We start from the raw sequence: 22,231 nt of genomic DNA, 5'->3' as shown, positions 1-22,231 counted from the left end.
TGAGGACAAATGGACGAATGAATGGAAGAGTAAAGGAAAGTTTGCCTTGACGTGTCCTGTTTAAACCGCTTCAGAAGGATAACAGCATCAGAAACAAGTGGATGGTTTATTTTTAATGGAGTCATGGATCAAGTCTGAGGATTATGTTTGTTCAGAGAATATATATATATATATATATATATATATATATATATATATATATATATATATATATATATATATACACAATTTTTTTTTTTTGGTGCAACAAAAACATCATTAACATTATAAATGAACCTTAACGGAGAACGCTCAAAGAAATAAAATAAAAAAATCCATTAATCCAAGTCAAAATATAATAAAAAATTCATGAAAGTCACCATTGAAAAAGACCAGATAACTCAGAGCGTTTTATTAACATTATTAGAAGAACATATGTTCTAAACTTTGAGAGAACGTTCCCTGTTAGCTAGGAAGAGCTCGTACATTCTTCCAAATATCTTCCTTTGTGTTCAACAAAACCGAAGAAATGGTCACAAGTGTTTTTAGAACAACATCATGGTGAATAAATGATGACAAAATTGTGATATTTGGGTAAACAATTTCTTTAATGGTTGATTGATGAAACTTAGTGGGTTTCTGCATGTCAAAATATTAATAAATAAAGTATTGTTATCCACATTTCAAAGAAAGTAAGCACACTTTTTATGTTTTATGTGATAATATACATCTCGTCATCATATTCCAGCTCCACCTCCCCCTCCTCCTCCTCTTCCCCCTCCAGCATGCTGTATTTAAACTTCCGATACACTATCCCGTCCCTCCCCATGTAAACGATATCCTCGTCCACCTCCTCCTCATCCTCCTGGCCTTCGTTTCGATCGCAATACTCCGGTATGCTGTCATTGAGGGTTGCAGAGGTGAACGGGCCGTCTGAGATTTTGGCATAGCCGTTTGATTTGACGATGGGCTTTATGGTGAACCTCGACCGAAAATGCAGGAAGAGAAAAATGGCAAGCCACAAGCTCACCAACACGAATATGAAAGTGAAAACAACAAGGCCAGGATGACCCAAAGTCGCTAGGTCGTTGGTGAAAAGGTTGTAGTTCAGGGCGAGAATGCATTCATCTGAGAAAAGAGAAAAGTTAAAGGTCACATGCAGGAGTATTCAATGGTTCCTTGAATACAATGGCTTCACATTAAAAGCTCAAGGCGTTTAATGTACAAAAGCATAATTTAGTAATATCTGCCACTTTGAGTTACAGTAGTGCTATCGAACGATACAGTAGCTAGAGAATATTATGTGAATCTTACAGATTGATATTGATGGCTCATTAATGGCATGCAGTGTTGGGTGTAATGCATTAATAAGTAACAAATTACTGTAATTAATTACTTTTCCCTTGAAAAGTAAAGTAAGGGATTACTCTTAACGTTTCTGTAATTTAATTAGTTACTTCTGATGTAAATACTGTGTAGAACTAAAACAATTCTTAATAAATCAATAGTGGATTTAACATCAAAATGTAATGTCTAATGTTAAAATGTATGTTTTTAAATGTAACCTTCTCCCTTTGAATACTTTAGTCAGTTAATGCAATTTCATATTATCATTTATTTGAAAGAATCAGTTTAGTTTCTATCCTTGTATTGATCTGGTCGAGGTTGATATGGGGTTTAGAAAGTAGTTAGTAATGCACTACTTGTGAAAGATTAGAAAGCTCATTTATAATTAATAATTCCTTTTTTAAAGTAACTTACACAACACTGATGGTATGTTGTCATTACCACAGAAATTACATTTAAATTTGCACCTCAGTTTTTTGCACCCACGAACAAAACGAAAAAGAAGAAAAAAACTGTACTTACAATAGAAATTCGTGAGTTTATTTTGTCTGGGTTTATGAGCACAAGTGTGAGCTTGTATTTTTGTTGTGAGTTATTATATATATAAATATGAATATAAATATAAATCATTATCTTTCATGTAAAGCAGTTTAAATATCAGTGTTGATATTGTTAACTAAAACTATTAAAATGTTAATTGAAATAAAATATAAATTAGAATGTTGCCTTGTCATCTAAGCTTTCAAGCTAAAGTTGAAGTGCTAAAACTAAGGACTAAAACTGACATCAAAATTTAAAGCTAAATAGAAATATTGAAAGACAAAAGCACATAAGATAACTAAAACTTAAACTAAACTTAAACTAAAAAAGAAATAAACTAAAATATCAAAAAATAGTTCATTTATATAATATATTTTTTAACATTATCAGTAAAAACGAAATCACTATGAAGCATATAATCAATAATGAATTAATTTAGAGCTTGTACCATTCAGTTCGTGGCACTGGCAGCATTCCGAGTGGATTCTTGAGGAATCCATGAATGTTTTCTCTCCACAACAGGGAAGACACCTCCCATCCTCCGAGAGGCGCTGAAGAACAGGGCACCAGGTGCAGTTGTTGGGTCCCGGGCCTTTACATTCAGTGCAGGATGGGTCACATGTTCCACATGTGTTACTCTGTGCAAAACACAAAGAATGTTAGAAAGAAAATTGGTCTAGATCTGGCCAAATCCAGTAATAAGAAAAAGGTGTGTCCACACACACTGATTAACTATTAAGTGTACATTTTAATGACTAAGAAAGGTGTTGGTGCCACATTACAAGTATACACACAGTATAGTCACCAGTCAGATTAGTACATGACTGATTTGTTAAAAATGTATTTTAAAAACATTTACCACAAGAATGGGATAATCTCCGGTTAGACATGTAGATGAGCAGATTCCTCCAAACATTTCATAACCGTCATAACATGATGTACAGAAGATCGCTCCAGAGCCTACATGACACCACAGACTAGTTCAATCATGTTGAGGTATACAAATCATATCTTCATTCACTCACTCACTCACTTTTGTAAAGATGCAAAAATGAAGCTCATGGTTAGGGACTTGCAATGCAATGGATTTGAATAGGGCCACATTTGGGAGGCTTTTTGTAGAAAGCAAAATGTAAAGATAGTCATTTTAGCCATTATGTTGCCATGACAATGAAGATGTACAATTAATTAAACTTTACACAGAAAATGTGTAAATAAATTATCATATTGTTTACATCTTTGTGGTTATACTATTGAAACAGAGTATTTTAAAGGCGTCATGAATTCAGAGAAAACAATCTGTGAATCCTTTGGCTGTTATGATTTGGTTTCATTACTCAAAACTTCCTTGTTGGTCCAAAACAGCTTTTATTGAAGCTAAGCTCCCGAAGCGACTGGTTTCAGATTTTGTCTCAGTAGTCATGTGATGAGTCTTACCCTTGCATGTTTTACAGGTGGAGTGGCATCTTTTGCACTCTCGGTCCAAAGAGTGAAGGAAATAATTCGAGGGGCAAGTATGAAGACACTGTCCGGACTTTCTCATCAAAAAGTATCCTTCTCTACAACTGAGACAGAAACCGCTGCTTCCTAGGCATTCCTCACATGTGTGGTCACACGCTTGACATGCTCTGCTGGTGGCATTCACAAAGAAACTGCAGGGGAAATACATATATGGGTTATAGAATAAGGCTTTTTTAATTTTGGGAATTAATAAAATCACAAAATGTGTACATCTTTAGTTGCATCAAAAGCAATTTGGTTAGCCTAATTATTACACGGCATTTTGAGAAAAAAACTGATTCTGAGACAAATGACCCAGATTATACCAAGTCAACCTGCTCAAGCTGCATCTATTAAAATCCTCTCTGGCAGTTATGGGACATCTTGCTGCACAAAATGGATGCAGTATGCTGCCATTTAGAAATATATTCCAAGAAACTGAAATAGTCAAATATTTGTTTCAGCTAGAACAGGATTACATGCTCTGGTGAGCAGTGATAGTGACAACAGCACTGTTAATGTGAGTCTTGTGACGCATGGAAAACCCCTAAGAGGATCCACTATGTCCATTTATGGCCTTTCAACAATCTACTCTCTATTATATAGTTTAAGTAGTTGGAAATTGAACATGCTGCTGTCATTTATTCACCCTCCTGTCGTTCCAAACTCACTGTCTTCATGTGGAAGATTTTAAAATATTTGTATTTTTAATAATGGGCGAAGTAACCGTTTATTTATGCTAATGCTATTGTCATTTTGCTATTTACATTTAAAAATGTTGGGGCCTGTAAGTGTATAAATACACATATACACAGTTGTAATCTAAATTGTTCAACCCCTTTATGGCCCTTTAACCCCTTAATGACTTCTGCAGTCTCAAAATGATTCAACCCCCTGAATAAAATCCTTTACAACAGCACAAATCTGCAAAACAGGTGTTTGCTCAAGCACAGCTGAAGCAACTAATACAAGGGCTTCATTAGTTGCACCAGGTGTGCTTGAGCTAGAACACATGAAATACCTGAACTGGGTAGGTTTGTTGAGTGTCACGTTTGCTAGCATGTTAGAAATATGGCTCAAAATAATGGTCCAAAAAGTTAAGAGAATATATTTTTACCCTTCACAAACAAGGAACAATGTACAAAAAGAAAGCGAAGGCACTAAATGTTCATAGAGACACCATTGGAAGCATAGTTCGCAAGTTTTACACTACCTGGACGGGGCAGAAAAAGGAAGATATAAACGGCTGCAACCAGATTTCTGAGAAGGCAGGTTCAGAAAAACCCTTGACTGACTGCAAAAGACCTGCAGCAAGACTTGGTGGCAACAGGCACTGATGTTTCAGCGAGCACAGTAAGGTGTGTACTAAACGCATGCGGTTTCCATGCCAGAACTCCAAGACGTACACCACTACTGACCCAAAAGCACAAGAAAAGTTGTCTCTTGCAGAAAAGAACAATGTCGAAAGTTAAGCATGGTGGTGCTCAGTGATGCTCTGGGGCTGCTTTGCATCCTCTGGCACTGGAAACCTGTAGCGTGTGGAAGGCAAGATGGATTCATTTTGTATATCAGGAAATCCTAGGAGAAAACATCATGCCGTCAATGAAGCTGAAGCTTGGGCATCATTTGACCTTCCAACAGGACAATGATCCCAAGCATACCTCAAATTCCTGCTTGGTTGCAGAAGAAGTCCTGGAAGATTCTACAGTGACCATCAGGGTCTACAGGTTCCACAGGGTCCTGATTTGAACCCAAAATCTCTTTTGGGATTTGAGGGTGGTTGCAGGTAGCACGCAAACTCAAGAATATCACTGAACTGGAAGCCATTGCTCATGAGGAATGGGCTAAGATCTCTGAAACGCTGCCAGAAGCTGGTGTCTACATCTCGTTTGTAGCAGGTCATAACAGCAAAAGGGTGTCCTACTAAGTACTAAAGAAGATTGCCATGAAGGGGTTGAATAATTTTGAGACTGCAGAAGTCATTAAAAGTTGCATTTTCAGTTGAATTTGGGGAAACCACTTGAAAAAATTGTTGTGTTGAGCTGTTTTAATTAATTTTGTATGATTTGTTCATTGCAAACAACTGAGTCTGTACATTTTGTGTGAATGTATATGTACATATATATACACACACACACATTGATATTATTATTATTGTTAAAAATAGTTGCTGCTTAACATCGTGGAAACAGTAATATATCTTCATGATTATTTGATAATAGAAAGCTCAAAATAACAGCATTTACTTGAAATAGAAATCTTTTGTAACATTATAAATGCCTAGTACTTCAACTCCTAATGGCTCATTTAGGAAGGAAGAAATTGGAAGGAATGTCAGTAGCTTGTCATTTAGCTGGAGCTTTTCATCCAAAGTGACATACGGCATACTAATTAGAGAGACAGTCTTCCCACAACAGAGACTCAAGCGCACAATGACATGAGATTGTAATGATGGCAGATCCTGGAACACCCCAATTGTTGCTTTTGCATCCCCAATATTCTTAATACATAGGAAAGTATGTAGCTTACGTTGTTGTGATATAACTGTTTTAACTGACACATTTTTATTAGAAAAACAATATAGAGCATAAAGATGCTATTAGCCGGTGTTTGGAGTATTTGGATGCTTAAATCAAATTTTACAATGTCTTAATTTCATTGCAATACAAATGCAAACAAATTACATTAGTGCTTTTCTTGTGCTATATTTCTTTAAAGTAAATGTTATTTAAGCTCAGTAAAAAAAAAGCAAGACACGATGCCCGTATGTGCTTCCCCCTAGAGGCGAAGGAGTTAAAGCACACAAATTGCACTGAATGTGATTTAATTTTAAAGTGCCCGTATATAGCGGTTTGTGAATGTAAAAGGTCTGCAAAGTTTTAAAGTTCAAAGTGCACAACAAATAAAGTTAGTGTTTCCTCAAATAAATAGTCGATTCTGAACTGCTAAAATAAGTCATCAGCAATTCCAGTCTTACTCCCTTTCTCATACCGACATAACAATGTAACAAATTTGCATAATTTCTCTTTAAGAAATGAGGTCATACACAATGTATATTATGAGAAAGTGTTTTTTGGGTGCATGTAAATCTATTTTAGGAGACCTTCAAAACAAAATAAGGAACCTTTAAAATAGCATAGTAGTGATTTTTTCTTAATAAATAAATAAATATGTATATCATACCCTTGAGGACAGGAGGTGAAGCAGCTGTGTCCGAGCAGAAGCAGGCCTGGTTTACAGGTTACACAGTCATTACTGTGATGTCCACGGCATGACGCGCAGTTCACGTGGCACTGAACACACTCTTGCTTGTCCTCATCTGCATAGTAACCACCGGGACACTTGGACACACACGTTTGATCTGACAAATGACCAAAATAGTGTGTACAAATGACATTGAGCATGTATAATGGTAAACTTTGCATTTCTATAAATATTCCTCAGTGCAGCTCTTCAGACATCTTGTATGTTGAACTTGTAAGTGACAGCATTCGTGAAGCTTATTTATCTTAAGACTATTATAAACTCTATACTATAAACTCATTTCACATTTCAGTTTAGTTTTTGTTACTTAGATTTTAACATTAAAGGGGTGGTATAATGCCCTTTTCACAAGATGTAAAATAATAATTTGATGTCCCCTGAGTGTGTATGTGAAGTTTTTTGTGTCTGTCCCTTTAAACGCAAATGAGCTGCTGCTCCCGAAACACACGCACGCACGCACTGAAAATTTCAAACACTTTTAGCCTTTTATGTTCAAACCGAAGTCAGAAAGATGGAGAGACTCAAGAAGAAGTGACAAAATGTAGACAACATTTATGAATGGTTAGTTGATTAATTTATGTAGCTTATATGTAGTTATCTTCTAGTCATTGATTATCATATTCTGTCTTGATAATCTATAAATCGCATTCCCAGGGGGGCGGGGTTAATGTAAATTCTAGGGTTGGTGATGTCACTAACCCGGGAGGAATGTCGTGTAGTCTCTACCAGGCGTTTGTTGTAGTCCTTAAAAAACGATTTCTTTAAAAGAACATTATCTCCCTTTGCTTTGAACTTTGAGCGTTGTAACTTTGCAGATGTTGTTTATGCTCAAACAGCAACATTACACACTAACTAAAGTTAAAAAAGTTAAATCATATTCAACCACCCCTTATGGATTATTATCCAGTTATGGATTATTCCTAAAATGAAATGTGGTGTTCTTACTGAGCAGGAAGGTATTGGGGCTGCAGCTGAGGCACTGCTCTTCGCTCGCGCCCGAACAGCGGAGACAGCTCTTGTGGCACGACTGGCACTGCCCGTCCTCCCCCATGAATGTGCTCAGAGAGCAGTCGCTGAAGAACTCACAGTGCCCGTTAACATCTCTGCTCATGTTCGCTCTGCAGGTGAGGCACGAGGACGGGTGAGGACCCGAGCATGTCAGGCAGGACTTGTCACATTCTAAAAAACAGACATGTTTGATGACAGCAAACAGTTATGAATGACTATCATGATAACATGATAGGGCTGTGGAATTCATTGAATTTTGATTTCGATTTTGGCTCCCAACGATCACCAAAATAGTACAATCGAGTAAAAACTATTATTTTGCCATGTTTTGTTGTGCAAGAACACTCTTATTTTGTCTTGTGCTCTGAATGACACGCGAGTGCACACATCCGCCCCTCCCGAAGCCATAACCTCTCTCAGCTTGAATGTTTAAACTGATAAGACTTAAAGTAAAAATGATCAACTTTAGTTACGATGCAATGCTGGCCCGATTGTGCACTCCTGAACGCGAGAGTGTAGTTTCGACGCTTGCCTTGTCCAACCCATTTTGAGAGCGAGAGAGAGAAGAAATTGCGTCTTGGAGAAAGTGTTCAAATTATTGATTTGATTTTATAATCTCTGTGGATTAATTTAGGCTACATATACAATCTACTTGCTAAAGCGAATCAATGTTTGCGGGGGAATTTCCTGCATTATAAGTGGTAGACCTGCGGGAATTAATAAAATACTTATTGAAGTAGCCTATTATCTGTTACAGTATTTATTTTAATAGTTCAAAAAGTTAAATAAATGGTCAAATTTAGATTTTTTTTTAAAATAATTGTTGAAAGGTGTTTTTAATAAATGCAACACGTTCCCAAAGTCATGTGAAATAACAGTGTTACATAATCGTGATTTCAATACTGACCAAAATAATCGCGATTATGATTTTTTCCATAATCGAGCAGCCCTATAACATGATAGATTGAATGTTACCAAAACATGTCCAGGTGACATTTATATCTTTCTTTCACGCACTCGCTCGCCCACAATCACTCACTCTCGCCCACACTCACTGTCACTCACTCTCGCCCACACTCACTGTCACTCACTCTCGCCCACACTCACTGTCACTCACTCTCGCCCACACTCACTGTCACTCACTCTCGCCCACACTCACTGTCACTCACTCTCGCCCACACTCACTGTCACTCACTCTCGCCCACACTCACTGTCACTCACCCTCGCCCACAATCACTGTCACTCACCCTCGCCCACAATCACTGTCACTCACCCTCGCCCACAATCACTGTCACTCACTCTCGCCCACAATCACTGTCACTCACCCTCGCCCACAATCACTCCCTCGCCCTCACTCACTCACCCACAATCACTCACTCACTCACCCTTGCCCACAATCACTCCCTCGCCCTCACTCACTCACCCACAATCACTCACTCACTCACCCTCGCCCACAATCACTGTCTCTCGCCCTTACTCACTCAACTCACTCACCCACCCTCGCCCACAATCACTCTCTCACTCACCATCACCCACAATCACTCTCTCTTGCCTTCACTCACTCACCCACCCTCGCCCACAATCACTCACTCACCCTCGCCCACAATCACTCACTCACCCTCGCCCACAATCACTCACTCACCCTCGCCCACAATCAACTCATTCACCCTCGCCCACAATCACTCTCTCACTCACCCTCGCCCACAATCACTCTCTCACTCACCCTCGCCCACAATCACTCTCTCACTCACCATCACCCACAATCACTCTCTCTTGCCTTCACTCACTCACCCACCCTCGCGCACAATCACTCATTCACCCTCGCCCACAATCACTCACTCACCCTCGCCCACAATCACTCACTCACCCTCGCCCACAATCAACTCATTCACCCTCGCCCTCACTCAACTCACTCACCCTCGCCCACAATCAACTCATTCCCCCTCGCCCTCACTCAACTCACTCACCCTCGCCCACAATCAACTCACTCACCCTCACCCTCACTCAACTCACTCACCCTCGCCCACAATCACTCTCACCCACCCTCGCCCACAATCACTCTCACCCACCCTCGCCCACAATCACTCTCACCCACCCTCGCCCACAATCACTCTCACTCACCCTCGCCCACAATCACTCTCACTCACCCTCGCCCACAATCACTCTCACTCACCCTCGCCCACAATCACTCTCACTCAGCCTCGCCCACAATCACTCCCACTCAGCCTCGCCCACAATCACTCTCACTCACCCTCGCCCACAATCACTCTCACTCACCCTCGCCCACAATCACTCTCACTCACCCTCGCCCACAATCACTCTCACTCACCCTCGCCCACAATCACTCTCACTCACCCTCGCCCACAATCAGTCACTCACCCTCGCCCACAATCACTCTCACTCACCCTCGCCCACAATCACTCTCACTCACCCTCGCCCACAATCACTCTCACTCACCCTCGCCCACAATCACTCTCACTCACCCTCGCCCACAATCACTCTCACTCAGCCTCGCCCACAATCACTCCCACTCAGCCTCGCCCACAATCACTCCCTCGCCCACAATCACTCCCTCGCCCACAATCACTCCCTCGCCCGCCCACAATCACTCCCTCGCCCACAATCACTCCCTCGCCCACAATCACTCCCTCGCCCACGATCACTCCCTCGTCCACAATCACTCCCTCGCCCACAATCACTCCCTCGCCCACAATCACTCCCTCGCCCACAATCACTCCCTCGCCCTCACTGACTCACTCACCCTCGTCCACAATCACTCACTCACCCTCGCCCACAATCACTCTCTCGCCCTCACTCACTCACTCACCTCAACTTACTCACCCACCCTCGCCCGCAATCCCTTTACTCACTCTCGCCCACAATCACTCTCTCGCCCTCACTCACTCTCTCTTGCCCATTTACCCACCCACGCCCACAATCGCTCGTCCTTGCCCACAATCGCCCGCCCTTGCCCACAATCGCCCGCCCCCTCACTCACTCTCTCACACTCAAAATACAAATAGGCTATTTCAAGGACCAGAGATTCTGTAATATAATGTCATTTTGTATCGTTTTTTATATTTATTTTATAGTATTAAGTATAGTACACTATATAGTATTAAATTACATATACTATTGCATCACAAAATTACATACACTTGCAATATTTCTCAATGTTCCCTTCTTACACACACACACAAGATCAACTGATCACAAATTGATAAAGAAAGAGTCAAAATATAACAACAATTACATTTTCTTTAGACCTTATACCTTATAAGACCATTTCAAAACTGGTTTCGCAGCATGGCACATGCATCTCCTTCCTGTCCAACACTATCTAGTCAATTTGAGGCAATAAACCCATACATAAAGGAGAATAAGTATTATACCTCGACACTCTGCTCCTTCCAGGTATGTTTCTGATGGGCAGCGGTACAGGCACTTTCCGTTGTAACGTACATAAGTCGTCAAATACCCATTACTGCAGGAGGTGCAGTCATCTTCATCAGGACCGTCACATGTTGCACAATCACTGTGACAAGACATACACTGCTTCTGCTCTACATCTGTAAAGTACCCCTTAGGACAGTCAACAATACACTGATCCTCATGCAGGAAGTAGAACGGTGCGCACTCTGAAAAGCAGGAGAAAGATAAAGAACTAAAGTTTGAGAGAGGTAGTGCCACACTTCATTGCTTGACAAAGAGAAGAAAAAGGAACGTCTCTAGAATATATAGTCTCTATTGCTCACCACGGCTGCATTTTTTGTATCAATAATATAGTAAAACAGTAACATTATGAAATATTATTACAATATAAAATTTAAAGAGGCTTCTTTAAAAGAAAAAAAATCATAATTATTCGAAACTGTTGACCGGTAGTGTAGCTGTGTAAGAAATTACTTGTCTTGGACAACAGTAAACGCTACAGTTTAGTGGTTATTATTATAAAATAAAAAATATCAATCTGTGATAAATAATGTTGAGAACCTCACCACTGCATTTGCCCGTTTGTTCGCACTCGGCACAACTGTTTGGACAGAGCTCACATACTCCATCCTTTACAAAGTGCCTGGAAGGGCAGTGATGCACACAGGTGTGTTTGAGACGCAGGTAGTCTTCCTCACAGCTCAGACAATAACTGGCTTCCCCGTGACAGGAAGCACATCCCGCAGCACAGCTGTGACACGCATCAGCCTCTGGGTAACCTCTGCGAGGAAGACACAGATATTATATGACCAGTGATTGAAAAAGTATGTTAATGTGTGGCTGTGTTCACATACTTCAACATACACCTCGCCGGTAATGGGAACGTATGGTACTGTACATACTTTTGAATTAAGAAGTAAGATGCTGCACAGGTATTATAGTACTAGTCAATAAAATTGAGTCTTGATTCGCCGAACCATTTGTCATATACCATATACATATATACATATGCTTGCGTGTTTTAACCTTGTGCACGAGCAAATCCGTTTCCTCTTTTCGCTTGCAAATTACATCATGTAAATAGCAATCCGCCATCTGCGCATTACGCCCAAAACACACCCATTACTCATTAAGAGAATAGGGACAACCCCTTTAGACCATGTGCTGGGCAATCCGACCATTATTCCCGTCATTAAAATAGCAAAAGTGGATTCAGACACACGATCTAAGTGCACTTGCGCCATGCGCTTAGATCATTAAAATAGGGCCCTAAAACTCATCCTTACATAACTTTTAGAAAACATAACAAAACATGAGAAAGGAAAGGAAAATGTAAAACAATAAACATCATTCAGTTAAAACATTTATTTCTTACAATTAACAAAGTTAAATTTAAACGACATAAAAAGAAATATAACCGAATTTTCTCTACAACTGAATAAAATAAAACGGTTTTCTCTACAACTAAAAAGGTTGAAAGTTTTTATTTTTTATAGTTTTATGATTTGCAATGTACTTGCATACTATTCCCGACAGAAAAAGTGCAAACTGTTTGTGCATGAGACCATGTGTGTGAATATGAAGCATTTTTTATCAGTTTTGAAAGAACGTTTTTTACCTCTTACATTCAGGGACACATTTTCCATCCTGCAGATAGAGTGAACCATCTTTGCATTTCAAACACTTATGGGCGTCCTGACACGTCAAACAGCCTGCTGAACAACCTTCACAGCGCCCACTCGTCTGGTTCCCATGAGTCTCAAGTGGACAAACGGACACGCACATCTGGCTGTTGGTAAGAAACATGCCTGTAGAGACAGACAAACGCCCATGTAGACGACATATAGATTTCTAGTATATCCATAATGTTTTTCTGCACATCCATACTGAGAAATATGTACACTGGTCACTGGATGAGCTATTGAAGTTTAAAGGGTTAGTTCACCCAAAAATGTTAAATTTTTCATAATTTATTCACCCTCATGTCGTTCCAAACCTGTAAGACGAATTCATCTTCTGCTACACACTTTGTCGCTTCATAAAGTTCATAAAGAGATCGTAAAACTAATCCATATTAATTGAGCGGTTTAGTCTACATTTTCTGAAGAGACTCGATCGCTTTATTTGATGAACAGATTTCATTTAGGTTTTTATTCACATTAAACATTGATCAGCGAACATAAACAGAAGCTCAGACTTACTTGCTTGACCCGTGAGAACAAACCTCATTGGTTCTTGCTGAAGCTCAAACGTGCTGCGTAACACGCGAATGAACCTCATTGGTTCTTGCTGAAGCTCAAACGTGCTGCGTAACACGAGAATGAACCTCATTGGTTCTTGCTGAAGCTCAAACGTGCTGCGTAACACGCGAATGAACCTCATTGGTTCTTGCTGAAGCTCAAACGTGCTGCGTAACACGAGAATGAACCTCAATGGTTCCTGCTGAAGCTCAAACGTGCTGCGTAACACGAGAATGAACCTCAATGGTTCTTGCTGAAGCTCAAACGTGCTGCGTAACACGAGAATGAACCTCAATGGTTCTTGCACGTCAAGCAAACATGCTTGAGCTTCCATTTACCACAACTGATGTGCGAGTTGATGAATGTGTATATGTGAATAAAAGCCTAAATTAAATCTGTTCATCATATAAAGCGATTGAGTCTCTTTAGAAAAGTTTGACTAAACCGCTCAATTCATATGGATTAGTTTCACGATCTCTTTATGCACTTTTCTTACGGGACATGAGGGTGAGTAAATGATGACAAAATTTAAATTTTTGGGTGAACTATCACTTTAAATGGAGAATTAGATTTTTTTCTTGACTTGATTGTTTCTTGATTTGTTGTCTATTTTGGCCAAACTGTATTTTGTTCTATTTAAATATATGTTTAGAAATCAAGTGATCATGTCACATAACACAAATTTATCATATTATAAATGAACTCAGTGCATTCTTAAACCTGAATGCCTTGGCTTTAAAAAAAAAAAAAAATTTCATGGAATAAATTATCTCCTATCCAAAGAGCACCAGGAGAAGATTTTATAGCACATTCTTGTTTCGCTCACCTTTCTCACAGGAATCACACTGCTCTTTGTCGTGCCCTGAACACGTCCTACAGGAGGAATCACATTGCTCACACTCATCCAGACCTGCACACACACAAAATAAATTAAAATACATAATAAAGACTCACGCTTCTTAGCTAATTAGATTTATAATTAAATTAATATAATACGATAGGTTTACTTTTATTTAAATAATGAATACTTTAAATTAAATTTTTAGAATATACTGCTTTCATACTGTTTAGGAAGCTTTTGTCAGGACACTTGATCTTGCTCTTGTTGATACATTGACCCTTCTCCAGAAACACGTCATCTTCACAGGAATCACAGTCGTCATATTCCGGACCCCCACACGTCCGACACATGTGGTGACACGGCTCGCACTCCTGTTTCTCGTCACCATAGAAACCCTCCTTACATGTTGCTACGCACGTGCCATCTGCAGGTAGACAGAATTTCAGTAAACACACAAGTATTTGGGCAAATGAAGGCTTAACCCTCTAGTGCTGTTTGGACATTTTTGAAAAATAATTTTTACGTTTTGTTCTTTTAGAATATTTTACTTCATCAGAATGATACGAAACTTGCTATGTGAACGAACACATTTTTTTTAGAGTAAAACATGTTTTGAAAATTATATATTTGACTTAAAATTTAAAAATAGTATTAAAATTAAACTTACATAATTTTTTTTCTTTACTTTTTTTCACTTCAACAATAATCTGTGTTAAGTGTCTTTAAAAAGAAACCAAACTCAAGTCTGTGCTCTAAAGCATTCAAGATTTACGACAGTTTAAGTTGGAAATTTCATTTTCACGTCCATGCCAAGTGATTAACAGGTAATAAATGGATCATAACTCTTCCATAAATATAATTTAGTACCATAAAAATACAAAATATTAAATAAAAAAACATTATCGAACTAAAATATAGCATATTCATTTAAAAAAAATTAAACGCAAGCAGCACCAGAGGTTTAGGTAAAAGGTTTAATTGTTCACTATTGATCTAAAGCATGGATGCAAACTGCTGTTATTAACAATGAAAACTAAATCTAACTCAATAAAAAATCTAAACTTACTAAATTAAAACAAAATTAAAACTAACATACCTGGGAACCAAAACTAAAAAACATTTTCATGAATCTAAAACTAGTTTTTGAGAACTAACAACTAACCTACAACTAAAACGTACAATAACAGAGTGAAAACTAACCTAAATTAACTTGAAAATAAAAATACATTTTCATTTCTGGGTGAACTATCCCTTGAAAGGACAGAAGAGAAAATACCATGACTGGTAAGTTCTCTTTCAAGAGGCTCTTTCAAACACATGTCGCTCAAATACAGTAAAGACATGAATATATATATATATATATATATATATATATATATATATATATATATATATATATATATATATATATATATATATATATATATATATATATATAAATATAAGTGTTAGGCCTCATCTAACCTGACAGGAAGAAGCCTTCCTCACACAGGAAACATTCAGAGGCATCACAGGTCAGACAGTGATCATCACATCGAGAACACTTCCTCGACTCCCCTTCCTTGTCCTCAAACGTCCTCTCAGGGCAGGTTTTGTGACAGCTCGATCTCAACCTGCAGAAATACACAATCTCTTACCCTCTAAAATATCAACACACCAATTAAACACTCAAGAAGTCAAAAAGTAAGAGGCAAACTTACTGGTAATAGTCCGGTAAACAAGACATGCAATGCTCTGGAGCCACTGAGGGAAAAATCATACTGTTAATGCACTCTTCACGGAAACGGGAATATATTTCAAAGGCCGCGATTACTGAAATGACAAGGTGATTCAGGAGGAGCTTTGACTGGAAAAGCAATTTGAACAATTCAATTAATGATGCAAGAACGTAATGCTGTGACATGTTCGTTGTCTTAATTTATACAGAACAACTACTTTCCTTGGTTTGACTTTTTATCAAAGTGTTTCGAGATATTTCAGGCCTGGGTAAGATGAGCAATAAAACTGTTTAGGAGGTGCGCCAAAACATTGTTTATCTAACTGAGCTGCTGCAGAAAAAGAAATAAAGTGATGGTGTGAGCGATTATTTACCGTTTCAAGCTTCAAACATGTCTTGTAGTGCTTCTCAGTTCCAAAAATAACATTATTCTTGAAATAGTACATTGACCAGCAGAGGGAGACAGATCGTGGCTCGACGATGAATGTTATTTTACTAAACTACTCCCAGTGTGAGGTTTTTGGGTTTCTAGTGTCAGGCGGTACACCACATCTTTTTTTCTTTTTTTGGAAGGAAAGACGTTAAGTATCTCTCTTATGTTTCATCCAATTTAAATGAGCCGAAAAGCTGTGGGCCGATGTTAGACGTTTATCAGTGTTTTTACCACCTTGATCTTCTGACACACTGACTTGCTATGTCTCACAACCTGGTGAGCAGACTACCTAGACAGCATTTTGGGACATTTTTGAACTACGACGCCCAAAAAAAAAAAAATGCTGCCTTGAAGTGTAGACTATGCAGGAGGCACATGGAGACACAGACCAGTCAAACTCATAAGTTTAACAACTACAACAGATGAAAAGAGATACGGGAAGCTGTGAGACGGGCACAACCCCTATCATTTGTGCACTACACACACATCTAATAAGTGACTGGTGCATCTACAGCAAAAGGGTCCAAAAGTCTGAGACCCCTAGTGAAAATGCTTCCATTTTTTTTGTTTTTATAAATATACACATATTTATATATATGTGTGTGTGTGTGTGTGTGTGTGTGTGTGTGTGTGTGTGTGTGTGTGTGTGTGTGTGTGTGTGTGTGTGTGTGTGTGTGTGTGTGTGTGTGTGTGTGTGTGTGTAAAAAAGGCATTTATATCGTATCATATTTGACACATCAGGCATTTATGGCTCATATAGTATGATATAGTGAGAATATGTAGCTCTTACTCGGAGGAAAAAGCTAAAATTATATTCATATATATTAAATTATATTCAGAGGCCGAAAACGCAATTTGGTGCAGTTGCTGATATTTCTATGGCCAAAACGTAAAAAGGCATTCTGACAGCTTGAAATATAAATGAATGAGATCTTTATAGCAGTATAACAGACTACTTGCATAAAATGCATATAAATATCAGTAATCACTTTATATCCCCCAATAATACGTCTTAGTTTATTAACAAAGCTCTGTGATTTTTTTTGTGGGGGCAAAAAAATATGTAATGCAATACACTGATGATTGAGAGATTTGTTCCTCATAATCCTGTTTTATATTTGATATACACATTTTAACACGACTTTTCAACCAAAAAACTAATTTGTAATTAAATATTACTAACAATATAAACATTTATTTTGTTTAGTTTATAAAAATCATTAAAGATTCAATAGCAAAAAAGACGTGGTATAACCTGAAAGGAGATGTTTTTACAATTATACTAAAACGCCATTTATTAAATAAAACTAATCAGACGTCAGACGGCATGTAGTAAATAACAACAGTTTTGATCATGTTGATAATTTATGTAACAGATATGATACAGTAAGCTTTATAGGGTTAATAACATAAGAATAAAGAAATAGTGCATAATAATGCAAAAAGTGTAAAATACTAAAATGTGGTCTCACGTTTTTATTCCCTGCTGAATGTGAAACAGAATAATAAATCAGATGTTTCCAAGACTTAATGCTGACTAAAGAGGTCCTGGGTTTTTTGCTGAAGATGTGATGCACTTCATTTTTTAAGAGCAAACCTTGTTCGCACTTCCATCCAAATGATGATATACTGACCAGTGAGGCAATGCTGACAGCCCTCTTCACAGGTCACACAGTCTTCATGATCTGGATCGGCTTCTTCACCTGTACAAAAACAAGCATTACACCACAAGTCAGCACTTTCATGTTCAGAAGTAGTTTTGAGAACATGGAAAAAGAAAAATGCACGTTACAGATGTACATAAAACTAGAGCATGTGTCTGTATTAGCATGTATAAAAAGAGAGTTAAAGAGTGTGTTTGAGTTTTAAAAGACAGGAAAAAGCAGACGAGACTGAGACTGTGCGCGCGTGTGTGTGTGTGTGTGTGTGTGTGTGTGTGTGTGTGTGTGTGGTAGCTGGAGGCCATAACGCAGGACCCGTTTCTACACGTCTGCCACTAATGACAAGAATTCGAGTTTCCCCACTCTCTCATTTGTGCTGCTATTTCAGTCTGACTTCTGCAGACGAGCTCTTCCCTCATGCTCGGCACATCTTCCACCGTGATAACAAATTTGTGAAGATGATTAGATAAACAGCAGTGGGTGTCGTGAGAAGCCAAACAACATCCAGCGAGTTAGATTTACAGATATATATAGGCTAAAGTGATCCAGCACAGCACACAAAAGGAGAGAGAAAAACTTCTGTCTTAGTGGGGAGATTTAAATAAAACAAAACATGTCCTGGTCACACTGTACTGCAAAATCTAAAGATTAAAAAAGTTATAATTTCTAGAGCCATTAAGATTTTGGGACCTTATGACAATTAAATATTATATTCACAAAGCTAGAAATATGAGATCATGCGCTTGTTCATGTTTACTAACGAACTTATTAAACATTACATAATGCTTTACTGATCATTATTTAATGTAAATTGAAATGCTTACAAAACAAATGGCATTACACTTTTCAATTCATGATCATGCACTTCTCGAAAACCTACAAATGATTTTGACAGATGGTTTACAATGATTAAAAGAATTCTTAATAAATCATTAACAAACATTATATAATGCTTAACGGATCATTAGTTCATATATATACAAATAGCTAAGAGATAATATGCGCGTTAAATGTTTAAATTGACTTTTTAAACATTACACAATGATTAACAGATCGTTCTATAATGTAATAAAATGCTAACAAATGTCATTAAAGTTAAATTCATATATTACCAAAGGCACTTTTTTACATTTACAAATGTTGTGAAAAAAATTGGTTTAATTAGTCATTTTAAGCACTATAAATTTTAACATGTTCATTAACTCAAACAACGGTCTGTAGAGGTCATACATTTTATTTTCGTTTTCTGGTGTCTATGCAGACTACTAGTTCTACTATTTACACATATTTACGCTATTTATGTGTTTGCAGTACCCAATCTAAAGTTGAAACTATTCATTATCTGTAAATGTTTCTAAACGTTTAATAATCATTTAGTGCCTTTATGTGCAGTCCTCTCAATGAAAAAGTGTCCCAAATGACCTGAATTCACCCTTTTTACACAACTTTACAAATCATATTTGAATTTTTTGCAGTACCCAATCTATTTATCATTTGTAAATGTTTATAAATGTTTACTACTAGTTATTTAGCACCTTTATGGGCAATGGACGTTTAGCTACTGTAATAACGTTTGAATAAATGTAGTTAAGTTGAACTAAATGCTTGCTAAAGACATAACACATTGTTTTTGTCATTATAATTTGGGTGCAAAACACGCTTTTATTGCCTCAACACTACATCCTTAAACAGGATATTCCTTGAATCATACTTGTTCATTTATCAAAACAATGAAATATAAAGTTTGAACAGTGTTCCCTTAGTAATGAAATTGACCCCTGTACACTGTTGAACCCTTAACCAATCCTTAAACCAACCCGTACCAACAAACCTGTCCCTAACCTTTCCCGTATCACACCTCAATAGCAGAAAAAGGGTTTTGCAATAGGACATCAACACAGTAAGTACATTGTACCTAACAATGAAGTTTTTTGTTGTTGTTGTTTTTACATAAGTACATACATAATGACATCTAATATAAAGTGGGACCAGTCATTGTTATATTGTTCATTTTTCAGTTGAGCATCCGCCGGATCACTCATAACTACCAAACACCTTTTTGCACTTCTACATTAGCTAATATATAAACTGAAGTTTAATGACATTTGTAGATTGACAAGAAGTTCATGATCATATGAATTGAAAGTTTGTAATGTTTAATAAGTTCATCATTAGTAAAGATTATCTCATATTTTCTTGCTATTTTAATATATATTAACTCCGTTAAGCAATGTATAATGTTTTTTTAATGATTTATTAATCAAAGTTATTATAGTGTTACCAATTACATTTTAAAATATATATATATATAAAAAAATAACAGTAGTGTAGCAATTTACTTTGTACATTATTATTTTTCACATTACAGTAAGGAGAATGAGAATTTTTTGCATTAAGGAAAATAAAATAAGAAATTTGGGGAACTTTGTAGTGAAAAGTACTGGCAAAAAAAACATTGTTCTTATACACTGGGCCTACAGTTCATCCGATAATTTGAGTTCCTGAAGAATTTTTATAATAAACTCCCTCACATACCAAAATGAAGTAACAAGAACCTTAATAATCACACAAAAAAAGAAACAATGGAAAAAGTCAAGCAAGCCTTTGGGAACATTGTCGAAAAGTTATGATGCAACTGACCCGCTCCACACAGCAGTCTGGCACACATCCCGTCTTTGGGGTAGTAGGAGGGGGTGCAGTGGAGACAGTGGCCTGTGGACGTACACACGGTGCAATTTGAAGGGCAGGGATCACAAGTTCCCTTCGGAGAATGGAAATAACCCCCTGGACAGCTTTCACGACACTCCTCTTCAAAGAGGAACCGCTCCACTCCCAACTTATCTGTGTGAAAACAGCAACAGAATAGAAACAATGTGAATAGCCTGTATTTTTCTCTGCCAAGCGAGGCGGTCAGACTCGGTTTACCTTTGCCACAGCGAGTGCATTTATCAGGCCCCTCGTCTGAACATTCCAGGCATGTGTGGTGGCAGAGATGACACTGTCCGTCCCTCTCGTGCTTCCCAGGATCACAGCCGAGCACACATTGCCCATTATCAAACAACCTGCCAAAGAATACAAAAGTGAAATCTTTCCCCCACACACCGCACATTCTGTCTCACTGCAGCTGCATTTGGATATACTGCGGCGCTGTAAGAAACAAGTGACCAGTTCACGCCTCACCGAGTGGCCGAGCAGCTGATGCAGTCTTTACTCTCAGGTCCGGTGCACTTGTAGCAGGTTGAGTCGCACAGTTTACATTTATCATGTTCCCTTAAATACTCCCCTGAAAATAAAATACAGACAATAGACAACATATAGATCCATTAAATAAATGACATGAGCTAACTAGAGCATCCTATACTTTATCTAGTGGGAATTTTATTTAGCAGTTGCTCCATCCTTTGCCGGTAAATGAGGGTTGTTTTATCATAATATTAGTATATTTATGTAGCATCACAAATAACTTGGTATTTTTTTTAAATACAAAAAAAAAACAAGCAAAAACCCAAATGACAAATAAACAAACAAAATTAAATGAAAAATAAAACAAACAAAAACTAAATTATATATAAAATAAAGTGGAAAACGTACGGTACAAATAAACAAAATTAAATGAAAAATAAAAAACAAAAACTAAAGTACATATAAAATAAAGCGGAAAAAGTACAAATAAACAAAATTTGAAATCAAACAAAATCAAAATCAAAAATCAAACAAGCAAGCAAAAACCCAAATGACAAATAAGAACACAAACTAAATTAAATGGAAAACCAAAACCAAAAAGAAACAACAAACCAAATGATAAATAAAAAAAACAGAAAAATACAATACAAATAAGCAAACAAAAACCTAAAGCAAATGACAAATAAACAAAACAAGCAAACAAAACCAGGTGGTAAATAAAATAAGCAACCAAAACCAAATAAACAAAACCAGATGATAAACAAACAAATAACAAAACCAAATGACGAAAACAAACAAAACCAAATCAATAAACCGAAAATACAAAGCCAAATGACGAATAAGCACTTGCGAATATACATAAAGAGAGAAGAACAAAGTGCTTACCTGTTCTGGGCTTTAATGAAATGAAAAGACTTCTGGTTGAAGGATTGACCAGCTGACAATTCAGATTTCAGACAATTCAAAAGGCCATGCGTATGCAGGATTCATAAATCAGAACACTCTCAAAAGAAGAAAGCAAGCTCATGCAGGATTGCACACATACAACGCCTTAGAAAAGATGAACTGAAATCGGAATATTTCGAA

General features: G+C 37.6%; 1 protein-coding gene across 2 annotated transcripts; it reads right to left on the bottom strand.

Annotated features, from left to right (window-relative positions):
* Positions 1-561: 561 nt before the first annotated feature.
* LOC307011415 (proprotein convertase subtilisin/kexin type 5-like) lies at positions 562-16,293 on the bottom strand. 2 transcript variants are annotated; one of them, XM_079637044.1, is made up of 14 exons: positions 16,243-16,293; positions 15,852-15,894; positions 15,616-15,764; positions 14,375-14,575; positions 14,137-14,220; positions 12,689-12,878; positions 11,637-11,851; positions 11,031-11,276; positions 7,576-7,809; positions 6,550-6,727; positions 3,304-3,518; positions 2,726-2,826; positions 2,315-2,504; positions 562-1,107 (listed from the first exon to the last, which is right to left on the bottom strand). In XM_079637044.1, the coding sequence occupies exons 2-14, from the start codon at positions 15,875-15,877 to the stop codon at positions 692-694; spliced, it is 2,445 nt and encodes an 814-aa protein (XP_079493170.1). In that variant the 5' UTR covers positions 15,878-15,894; positions 16,243-16,293; the 3' UTR covers positions 562-691. The 2 variants fall into 2 exon arrangements, with proteins under 2 accessions (XP_079493170.1, XP_079493171.1); XM_079637045.1 differs by lacking the exons at positions 15,616-15,764; positions 15,852-15,894; positions 16,243-16,293 and having other exon boundaries at positions 563-1,107; positions 12,689-12,859; positions 14,375-14,401.
* Positions 16,294-22,231: the final 5,938 nt, after the last annotated feature.

Source organism: Phoxinus phoxinus, assembly GCF_949152265.1.
Source record: "Phoxinus phoxinus genome assembly, chromosome: 15".
NCBI lineage: Eukaryota > Metazoa > Chordata > Actinopteri > Cypriniformes > Leuciscidae > Phoxinus > Phoxinus phoxinus.
The sequence above is the reverse complement of the archived record's forward strand: the minus strand, read 5'-3'. Positions and strand labels throughout refer to the sequence as shown.

Coding starts and splice junctions, on each gene's coding strand:
- LOC307011415 (XM_079637044.1), bottom strand. CDS start 15,877: ATGTCTTGTTTACCGGACTATTACCA. Junction 14,221..14,374: donor TGACAAAAGCTTCCTAAACA/GTATGAAAGCAG, acceptor GTGTGTGTGCAG/GTCTGGATGAGTGTGAGCAA. Junction 1,108..2,314: donor CCAGTGCCACGAACTGAATG/GTACAAGCTCTA, acceptor CTCTTTTCTCAG/ATGAATGCATTCTCGCCCTG.